The 11,437-nt window shown below is 45.0% G+C and overlaps 1 protein-coding gene across 2 annotated transcripts in view; it reads right to left on the reverse strand.

Annotated features, from left to right (window-relative positions):
• SMG7 (SMG7, nonsense mediated mRNA decay factor) overlaps window positions 1-11,431 on the reverse strand; it is a 118,964-nt gene extending 107,533 nt beyond the window's left edge. For both annotated transcript variants that reach the window (XM_019501747.1, XM_019501746.1), the window contains exon 1: window positions 11,340-11,431. In XM_019501747.1, coding sequence (XP_019357292.1) covers window positions 11,340-11,368 — 29 coding nt within the window. In that variant the 5' untranslated portion in view covers window positions 11,369-11,431. The remainder of the gene's footprint in view (window positions 1-11,339) is intronic.
• Between the last annotated feature and the right edge of the window lie 6 nt (window positions 11,432-11,437).

Genomic DNA, 11,437 nt, shown 5'->3' on the forward strand with positions numbered 1-11,437 from the left:
ACACCGGGAGAGGCCTCTGAGCAGGGGGGGTGTCTATGGCAAAATCTCGGGTGGCTGCAACCCTGCCCCCCGTAGCCCCTCTCCCAACACCGCCACAGCCCACCCTGAGCACAGGCCCTATGCTTTGGGAGCACAGCCTTGAGTGTGGCCCCACAGCCCTGAGAACAGCCTCCACGCACCAGGAAGAGCCTAGGGCAGCCCCAGCCCAAGCCCACATTGGCAGGCCCCCACCCCACACTCTCCCAGGGTGCATGCAGTGGCAGGAGCCACACCCCCCCCTCCCCCTGGCTCCTGTGGATGAGCCACGGCTCCGTTCCACACCCTACCCTGCCCCTGCTAGGCAGCACCAGCCCCACTCCCTCCCCCACTGGGGGAGGAGGACACTGATCTGCACCCCCATGCTCCTTCCCTCCCACCACAACAAACTTATCAGCTGCACACAGCTCTCCATGATGCCGGGCTGTTCTCCTTGCTGCCTCCGCACTGCGCTGGTGCACGCATGCAAGGGCATGTATTGGCCAAATTATCAGCCACATCAGGCCGATTTCTGATGCAATCAATTTTCTTGATCAGTGCCAATCCAATATTGGACTCATGTATTGGTGCACCTCTAACATAAAGTTACCTCAACAGATTTAAGAATCCAAAAGCTCCATAGTGTTAGTGATGAAAAAAGTGACCAGTCTCCTATGGAATCCTCAAAGCCATGGGCCAGGCTAAAAGACATTTGGTAAGAAATTTTAAGAGAAGATGGTACTATGCATCTGGTGCCAAAGAGCTTTACTCTCCAGTGTGTGAAGTGGCTTTTCCAATATTTCAGAGTTAAACGTGAAGTAGGTGAAACAGACTCAGCACTTGCCCTGAATGGAGCTCTCTCCTAGAAAGAAGGGCTGCTTGGAGACTTTAAAAAAAAAAAAGAACAAAAACAAACAAACCGAAAAAAAACAGCGCTTTAAATTTAAATTCCATATGTACACACACTGAGCCAAGCACATGCCCAAAAGAGGCACCACGTTAGCTGGACTTGGCTTGCCCAACATCTGTACAGATCATGCACTTTAGTGGGGCTTTTTGGTGCTTTTATCTAATAGCTGATTTAATCAGCTATTAGATAAAAGTGCCAAAAAACCCCGCTGAAGTGCCCGATCTATATAGACACTGCTGAGCCAGGTCAAAGTAATGCACTGCTTCTTCCGGTAAAGCATGGTTTTTTGTTTCTCTGGGGTTTTTTTAAAACGTCTGCAAGCAGCCAAGATGAACTGGAACCTAGGGAAATTTATGAATGTTACAACATAATACCAAGTACAGGAATTGAATCTAGCAAAATAGGAAGATTACAGAGGGAAAAAAAATTTACATGCACAAACACCAGACAAGAAGAAAAGCTAAGGTGGATGATGCCATTGGAGATGATAAAACTTTTAACTGATGTATCAGAAACATCACAAGCACCTCTTAAAGAATAACTTAATGCTTTCTGTCCTAGAGGTAGAAGATAAAATTAACTTTGGCAGAACCCCAAAGTACCTTAAGGGTCTTGATTTGAGTCCCATTAATGAAATTCAGTCAGTTACTAACATCAGTGCAACCAATTGCAAGACTCAGGCCCTTCTGGTTCCACAGAACTATCCCTCAAGTACAAAAGCCAGAGTGAGTCATCCAGAAGTCCTCCTGGAATATAAAGAGGAAAAATCAAGCTGGGTCAACGTGGCTCAGAAGTTTATTCCATCGTTAACTCTAAGTATTACTTTACTCACTGCCCATTGCAGAGCAGTGCAATTCAATGCAACATACGCATACGCTATGAAGACATCACCTGAGTCAGTCTTCCTTCACTTTGGGAACCTGCTTGACGCTATCAAAACCATGCCCGTTTTTCTTGGGAGCCCAAATGGGAAAGATGACAACAATGAGACCTGTATTACTCTACTGCTCCTCCATTTATTTTGGAGGACTAAGAAATGCTTCCAAGATCAATTAGTCCTCTAGTCATTAATACTATATGAACAATGCTACAGACCTAAAGCTTTCAGACTGAGGAAGAGGTCACCGGATTTACATGCATGATGTAAAGACTAGAAAGGTAACACTCAGAGGACAGAGCCAACGAAGCAGATTCTGGTAATGAAATCAGTAGTGGTAGTACTCTAAGCACCCTTGTGATCTACAGCAAAAATAAACACATCGGCTAAACCTGTATGGTATGAAATCATTATAGTCACAGTTTCACTGCAGAAAGCAATGAGGTGCTGAGGACAAAGCAAACAGAGCCTTGATTCCTTATGTAGCTCTACACCACATATTAGGATCTCCCAAAACAAAGAATGAAGGAGGAAGGGACAGAAGATGAAGGAGAATCCAGATACCAACAGCCTTCTCAGAAAAGTCTGCACTTGTGCTTCCTAGAGCACAACATACCACCTCAACAGCAGTATGTTGAAAAAAAAAAAAAAAAGAGTCCCACCAACAAACCTTTGATTTTCTTAAGCTGCAGTAAGGCAATATAAGCAGGGAGCTACCAAAATCACAGTGGAAGTTTGTGGTACAGTGGTACCTTTAATCCTGCTATTTTCACTGCTCCCCTTCCCCCCCCCCCCTTGGCCATAGAGTAGCCAAGCCGCATTTATTGCCTCTTATCCACTCAGCAGTAAGGGAGGAGGGGACAGGAGGGCAGACACAGCAAAAAGAGTGAAATTAAAGGTGCCGCTAAATTTCAGCTGCAATTTAGGTAGGTCCCTAAATATAAGACTGTGTTTTAAGTTAAGTTATTTTCCTTTCCAGGGTGTGTATGCAGATTTTAAATGAAGTGAGGAAGGGGTTTCAAAAGTTTTGAATCAGTATCCTAGATGAACTCTTCATTACTCTTCTGTCATCCCCTTTCTGAGGACTGTTCTTCTATTAAGGAACAGCTACTCTGAGTCATTACAACAGAGGCAGTGAAGGAACATTATTTTCAGGACTCCAACACTCACTGAAGCTTTCCTTCAATAAGATCAGAGGAGCAGTGGTAGAGCTAATGTTCCAGCAGGTCAACTGCCACCTCCTCAGTCTCCTACTGCTGCAGAAAAGGTCTAGAATTACTTTTGCTGACCTTCATTGGCTGAAACCAAGCATCAAAGAAGTCAAGATCCCAAGGGCACACCCAGACAAGCGTGCATGTGCCGTATGCAGTGCTGCAAACCTGTCTGTGGTGCTGCAAAGCGCACGCACTGCACATGCAGGCATTCACTGTGCTGCTAATTCGCAGCGCAGCAAGGGATTTTTTGACGAGACTCCAGTGTCAAAAAACCCCACGTCTGGAAAAAAGCAGGGCAGTGCATGTGGTAGCAGCATGCACCACACAAAACTGGAGCCTGGCCAGCTGGAGCCATGCTCTGGCTGCCAGCCAGTCTCAGTGTGCTGGATCACCGCCACTGGTGCCCTGGGAAGCACCCAGGACCCCAGTTAAGGCTGGAGAGGCCAGCCTCCACTACACCACCCAGGGCAACTTGCTATGCACCAAAGCACATGTGCACGAGCAATCCCCGGGGACAAGCAGCAGAGGCACAACTATATACTGCTGCTATTTGTCCCCAGGGAAACGCACACACATGCTCAAAGCAGCAGTTCCCCAAATGTTCAAGTCTGAACCTTCTTACATGAACCCAGGCCATTTTGAGCAATGAGCCAGTTTGTTCTCATTTAAGCAGTTGTACTCCCAATAATCAAATTTCAAATTTTAAAGCACATTCCCTCAGCAAACAATAAAAGATAGGATACAGCAGCTTCTGATCACCTGGAATCAGTAAAGCTTTATTTGCAAAGGCTAGTACTTCAAGCCAACTGGCAAGGTCTGTCAAATGAGGGGAGTTGGTTTTGTTTGGGAAAGTAGTTTTTACTGGGGCATCTTTCACATAAAAAGGTTATAAGATAGATTTTATAAGTTATTTGAATGCCATGCTATTTTTATTGTAATCAATGATTTAGTTTGTTTTCTTTAATAAGGCCATCACTGTGGTACTTGGATGCACAGCAAGTTAAAATACCAATATTAAAACAGCCCACAATAAAGAGACCTATTCCAGAATAGGAGAAAAACATAGGAGCTCAGCAATAATCACCAAGTAAATGTTGATGGAAAAGGCTGCCCTGCGTCCTCCACTGAAGGTCAACAAGCTTGTTTCCTCCAATACTCCATTCAAACTAATATTCCACAGTTGGTACCTTCCTTTGGTCATGCTCCTTTCAAGTTTAGGTGCCCCCTGCCAGGAACTTTTCAGTCAAGCATCAGTTAGTCACCCATCATAGGACCCCTCTTCCCCATACACTAAAAACCAACCAAAACAGCCCACCAAGTGATTTAATCCAACCCCAGAGCCAGAATATCAGTGGCAATTCAGCAGCAAAGCCATTTGGAAGCTGGTCATAGGTACCAGCCAGCTTCAGACCAAACTGCATTATTTCAGCACGCTGCTCCTAAATGGTTGCTGACCCCTAAAGTAGGAAGAAACAGGTTAGATCAGTGACTCTCAACCAGGGTACTGAAGGATCCCACTAAAGGTGCCATGCCAAGCCCCTGTGTAAGAAATTAAAAGCTCTCCTCCCCCAATGTGGTGCACCGTACCTGAACCAGCTACACAGTGGCACCTGCAGCTACTCCTTTGGGGACCACTGCCACTACTGCTCTCCCCTTGGCAGCCCCTATGCCAGGGGCAGGCAATTATTTTGGGCAGAGGGCTGCTTGCTTAGTTTTGGCAAGCCATCGAGGGCTGCATGACAGGCAGCGCAGGGCAGATAAATATAAATTTTCTAAATATTTTAGGGGCCCTGCAGGCTAGACAGAATGGCCTGGCAGGCTGCATCCGAGCCCCAGGCCACATTTTGCCCACCTCTACCCTATGTCATCTACTCCCACACTGGCAGCAGCATGTTCTGCTTCAGGCAGCTGGCATAGCATCAGAACCGCATTTTGCAGCCTGGCTTGTCCACTGTGCTCCTCCCATTCCCAGGACATGCAAAAGGGGGTCCAGGAGCAGTTGCAGCCATGTGAGACCCCACAAGAACAACCTCCAGTGGAGACTTCCCTTTCCCCCTCAGGTACAGGCAGGGAAGGGGCAAACAGTAGAAAGTGCACAAGCTTGTTTAAGTCCTCCATCACTTGGCACCAGCTAGATCAGTAGTTCTCAACTATTTTAGCCTCTGGGCACCAATCCATGCCTTTTCTAAAGTTAGGTTGTAGGCCAGTGGTTCTTAAATGGAGTGCTGAAAATTCAGGAAAGGTATGAAGGGGATCTTGAGGCTAAAAAGGTTGAGAACCACTTGATTAGATCAATGGTGAACTGCCTCTAGAAGCAAACAGAAGCCAGAACAGATGGAGCATATTTGTAACATACTTGCACTGACCTGCTCGTCTAGGATACTAGACCATTGTTTTGCTGTTAACTTCAAATACAGCACAGTATGAGACCAACCCAATCGTGACAAAAGCACTTATTAAGTTTGGCATGATGAAGGAGAAGTCAGACTGTTAGCTGGTCCAAACTGAAAAGAGGCATGTTAATCACCATTGCAAACAGGAATATTTGAGTACAGTCAACAGCTGAAAAAATGCAATAGCACATAAGATATTGTACCAGTTTAATAAACCTCTCGAGTTTATTTTGCCTAAGGTCTTGTCAAGGCCTCTCTTGTGTCTCGAATAATACAACTTCTCTGGCCTTGACTACTGCAACCCCTCTCAGATCCAAAGCTTTCCTCTCATGCCGCAATTAGTCAAGGCCAGAGAAAAGTTTCACTACTGAAGCTCCTCTCAGACCCACTCAAACATGCTAAGATCACAGTCTGTCCCATCATTCTAACCACATGATCTACATCTTCAAATTCTTCCAATTGCTGCTGCTTCTTCACTGCAGAATAAGCCTCTTGTACACACTTTCAAGGCCTTGCACAATTTAACCCGTTTCCATAACCCCCACATTTAAATGCATCAGTTACCTCCTTCAGCATCAGTACCAGCTCGTTTACACACTTAATCTCTTCTTCCCTTGACACAACAACTTTAATATTTTTCCATACAGTCTTTCATGTTTGGAATAATATTCCCCCTAAGATTCTACCAAGCTATTTCTCTATCCTCCTTAAGCACCTCTTCTCATACAATGCCCGCAAAACTGCCAGTTTATAACAGACACACAGGTAGCAACTTATATCTACAATCATTTTTTTCCCTCCATTTAAATTATTACCCTGTCCTTACATTAAGAATCAGAAGAGCTACTTGTGTCAAATGTTAGCAGCAATTCTGGTATCCAATGTGAAAGGTATTTAACGAAAAGAGCTGGGACATCAGAAGAATAAAGATGAAAAAGATGGAAGCAAGAAGAGATGATTCCCCTCCAAAGACAGCACCTTATAACAACTTTCTTAAAGAAGCCCATTCAGATCTTTTGAACTATTCTTTACTCTCCTTTCTGTAGAATAGCTATACAACTAATTTGAAGACCTTATAAAGCTGTGGGAAATAGGACTGGTGTTTACTTATTTCAGACATCAAGACAAACAAACAATAAATAGTAGTGTTTTACAGAGTCCTGTGTTAACAGCAAGATTATACTTAAAAATGTAATATTAGCTTTTCTCAGTGTGTTTTCATCCTTAGATAGTTATGAGCACCTGGTACCTTGTGGTCAGCCCGTGGATCAGGGGTGGGTAAAATATGGACCACGACCCATATCCAGCCTGCCAATTCATCCTATCCAGCCTTCCAGCCACTGCTAAGGAGCTAAGAAGGGAGGGCTGTGCCTCACACCATTCCCTCTGCCACAGTCAGAGCTGAGCCAGGTCAGGCAGTGCAGACTCCACACCTCCACCTCCCCTCCCTCCCCCACCAGCTGGCCCTGTGGTTGCACAGGCTACACAGTCCTGGCACCATACCCACTGGCAACCAGGTCCACCCACCTGCCAAAATGAGCCACAGACATGAGCACCTGACAAAATGAGTCTATGCCAGTGGGGGGGGGGGGCACTCAACCCAGGCAGCTGGCCCCAACTTTCCCAACAGCATAAGCTAATAGCAGCAGGTGGGACAGCTACTTGGCATGCTGCATCACAGCCCATCTTGTGCAGGCCCAGCTGCTGGTGGCCACAATGCTAGGACTACACAGCAACAACAGGAAGCTGGGGAGCAATGGATATGGAGGTGCGGAGGAGTCTGTGTGCTGTGAGGTCCAGCCTGGTCCAGCTGTGACAGACTGGAGTAGTATGAGGTGCAGCCCTCCCTTCTCAGGCTCTTGGTGGTAGTCAGTGGGCTAGATGGGATTCACTGGCATCTCTACAGCAACCCCCTACCAGGACCTCAACAGCTCACCAAAACTCCTTAAGTGGCCCTCAAGCCAAATAATTGCCCACCTCCTGCCTTAGATTCGAGCAGCACTGTGAGTGCCTTTATTGGTTATGGTCTAATTGGGCTTTATCAGAATCTTGTGCTACAAGGCTAGGTACGGCTACTCTGGTAACACTGAAGAAGTGATTAAATGTGCCATTGAACAGATGAGAGGGAGACAGCAAAGAGGCAGTCAAGAGAAGAAATAGGGCATATGTAAAAGGGACATTAGCCTTTCTACAAAGACAGATCCACAGTTTGAATTTAAAGAACCTAAAGAAGCTACCTACTGATTTCTTAGCACTACAATTTCTAAGTGTAAGCATAAAATTAAAAGGTAATTGAATTACCAAAGTCCTAGATGCTGTGGTCTAATAAGAGTAATAGTACATTTAGCTAAGAACTGAAGTCCTCACTTTCATGAAATACACCTGAATTACAGCTTCAGGGTACTAACAGATTTATTATTTAACATTTATGCAATTATTCCCTCAATACAGACATGAAAGGAAAGAGTGAACTTCGTCTTCTATGAAGAGAGATGAAATAAAGAGAAACATTAAGGTTTCTATTGAAGCTCAGTTCCATCCTAAATGCTACTTAAAATGGCATCATGACATCCACTAATTTCACATCAAATTTGCTTCCATGCTTGTGGGTTTTTCTGGGTGGCTTTTTACATTTTTATTTTTTTCCTCCCAAACTACCTGCTTGGCCCACCCCCAAGTCCAGAAAGATACACCAAGCTCCTTTTGGCAAATCACCAATAATATTGGAAATGGGAACAAATCTTGTAAGATATAATGCACATGTTTAGCTTTATGTACAGCAAAAAATTGTAATGAAGTCGATGCTTGCTGAGCATGAAATTAAGCATATACATAATTCCTTACAGAATCACAGCCTGCGTGTATGTGAAGTTACTTCAAATATACACTCAGCATTTCCTCCATCCTGACCCTGACCTCCCCTACTAGTGTCTTTTAAAAGAGGGATGAAGTGACAGTGAGCTTTGGAGACTGTTCTCCATGTAGTTCCTCATCAGAGATTATGCAGCTGGGAGTGGGTTTTTTTTTAGGCATCTCTTCCACCTGCAGCAGGATACACAAGAGACATTCAAATATAGACAAGTCTGTTCCTGTAAGATTAACAACTAGCTGTGGGGCAAGTACCTGGGGATTCCCAAAATAACCTGAGAGTGAGAGATATCCAAATAAAAAATGCTTTGATTCACAAGACATACCCTAGGCACTGCTTTCCTCTGAACTGACAAGCCATGTGGACTACAATTCCTGAAAAAACATTAATGAGAAAGAGGTCTCAAATGCCTGAATGTAATTATGGCTTCAATCTCTTACCTTCCTATTCCTCTCACCAGACTTCACACAAAACCATGACCAGCATTTCTGATATTTTCCTTATTTGTCCATAAATGCAAATAGAACAGAGTGCATTACAGCAAGAGTGAATCCAGCAGCAACAGACACGTAAGTCTACAAGAACCTATGTAAAAGAATCAACTATCCTTAAAGATGATCTGCAAAGGATATTTGAAGAACTGGTGTTTTGCCTTTTTTACATCTTTATCCTTCATACTGACCTACAAGTGCTTTTTTTTCCTCCTTGCTTCTCACTCTCTCAGAAAGATCAAACATACGAAGTGTAACCTCCCACAATTTTGCTAGGATGTTTCTGTAGGAGTTTCAGAAGTTTGTCAGCTCTTACATGTTGATAGAAAAGAGTCTTAAATCTTTAAAGACACCCTTTACCCTAAATGCTCTATAATGAAATTAAATGCATAATGAAGGTTAGAGAATTAAAATCTATTCCCTTATTAGTTCTTCTTTCAGCCTCCCTGTTCTCACAAAGCCATTACTTCACTACTTCTCCAATTATTATAGGGCCATCTTGGATAGAAGAGACCTGAATGTCCCATCTAAAAAATACGGAAAAAAACCCACTTCACAAAAGTCTTTCAGGTCTCCTTCATATATTGTAAAGCAGCTGATCAGCTTTGTTGTTACCTATCCTTATGCACCAACATCCTTAAGCACATTTATTCTCCCATCAGTGGATTTAACTTAATTCTTATGTCACCATAAGAGAAAAGATAGCCCTCTTCCTAAAGTCCAGGCCTAGTAAAACATAAATTAAGATTCCTGGGCTTTGTTCCCAACTTGTTACCTGAACAGTACTGGGCCCCAGTAATCCACAAGTAAACTGTCAATTCCCCAGTTTCGCCAATATTTTTCAGAAAAAACACTTTACAGCTGTGGATCTCACAATTTCTCTGTCCCAAAAACGTACTATCCAAGTAGATTAATAAAAAGACAAAGAATGGTTGTGGTGAGGGAGAAATGTGAAGAATACCAACAACAAGAAACTTCTTAGGTGATTTTTTTTTTTTTTTTTTTTTTTTTTTTTTTTAGAGAAGATAAGGTTTCAGCAAAGAGAAGAAACATTCCAAAACATTTTTATACTAATTTCAAGATTCCTCAGTTCTATTACGCTAGGTGCTGTTCGTATACAAGGCAAAGCTAGGAAATAAGTGGAAAGATAAGCAAAGACCTGATGAAAAGAAAGGGCACAGATTTGGGTGAAGAGGATCTTGAACTTGGGGCGATAGGATAAAGAACGTTAACAGAACAATTTTATGAAGGGAGGGCACAGGAAGACAACAAGTGATTTTGACTGAGCAAATGCAACTTGAACAGTAACGATTTGGATAGCTGAAATAAAAGAGTTCAACAGCAAGGAGGGCAGTCAGCACTGGTGAAGACAGCGAGGAAAGGATAGATGTGATAAATATTAATAAAGAAAGTGTTGGGATGGGTCAAAAAAGAAGAATCAAAATCAGATGCAACACCAATTATAGGCATGGGAGACAAGGTGGTTAGGGGAATTGTCAATAGCAAAACAAGCAACAGAGTAAACGTAAGAAATTTGCCTTTGGATGAATGAATTTTAAACTGCATCTGATCAACCAAGGAGAAGTCAGATGGAGCTAGAGACATGTGACTGGACAGAGAAGGGTAGAGATTTGGGAATTAATAGTGTGGGGGCAACAGCCAAAATTACTGAACTGGAGGCCTTGGACAGAAGGCCTTTCAGAACAGTAAAGCATATTAATTGCATTGCCTCCTCAGAGGTTCTTACTTCGGTCTCCAAGACTTCAGATGAGATGAGCATCTCCTTTTAGCACAGTCACTGGTACCAAATCCTTCCTTGCCTAGAGTTTTACTGAGAATGGTGCATGTTGTCATATCTGGTCCTCCCCAAAAGGAGAAATGAGGATTCAGAGCCGAAGGAGCAGGCCCCGTTAGTGCCCAGAATGGTATCTAGCACTTTTCGCCTTCTAGACTTCAAGAACTTGTTCATCCTATGAACCACTCGACCAGGAGCTTCGTCCTCGGGGCCCATGTTCTCGCAACCTGACAGGCTCTGACAAAGAAAACCTGCACAGCTCTGCAAGCTCAGGTGGGACCGTGGGAGCTTTTGGCAGTCCAACGACTGCTGCTCACTTGCCTTTCTTACCCCAGTCATCCAGAGCACTCGGCAGACATGCATGGGGTTTTGCTTGGCGCTGGGGGGTCACATGTAGGCCCACTGAGTGGCCAAACTCCAGCAGGGCACTGCACCCACTCTTAACATCGTGACAGGAGGAAAGTAACCCCCTTCCCACCACACGACAGTGCTTGACCTTGCCTAAAGAGCTGAGACACTTCCTGGCCACAGGCAGCCGCAGCTGCCTCATGTGAAGAAGGCAACTCTCCCACGTCTCGCCCCTGGGACCAGTACACTGCTCCCTGCCAACCCCCAGCCCTTCCTCCCGGGGGGTGGCGGCGTCCCCGGCTCCTTCCTGGCCGGGAGCAGACCCCCGCCCGCGCGGGGCCCTGCGCCGGGGTGGGAAGCGCCCCCTGCCCGCTCGGCCTCCCCCGGGCCCGGGCAGCGCCCGCAGGACACCCCTGCCCCCGCTCACCGGAGGTACTGAGCGCACAGCAGGCTCATCCTCCGCCACTCGCTGCCCGCCTCCGCCGCCCCCTCTCTGGGTCTCACAGGCCAGGCCGCCCCGCCGCC

This window comes from Gavialis gangeticus, unplaced genomic scaffold (genome assembly GCF_001723915.1).
Source record: "Gavialis gangeticus isolate Ggan-Ray unplaced genomic scaffold, GavGan_comp1, whole genome shotgun sequence".
Classification (NCBI taxonomy): Eukaryota; Metazoa; Chordata; order Crocodylia; family Gavialidae; genus Gavialis; species Gavialis gangeticus.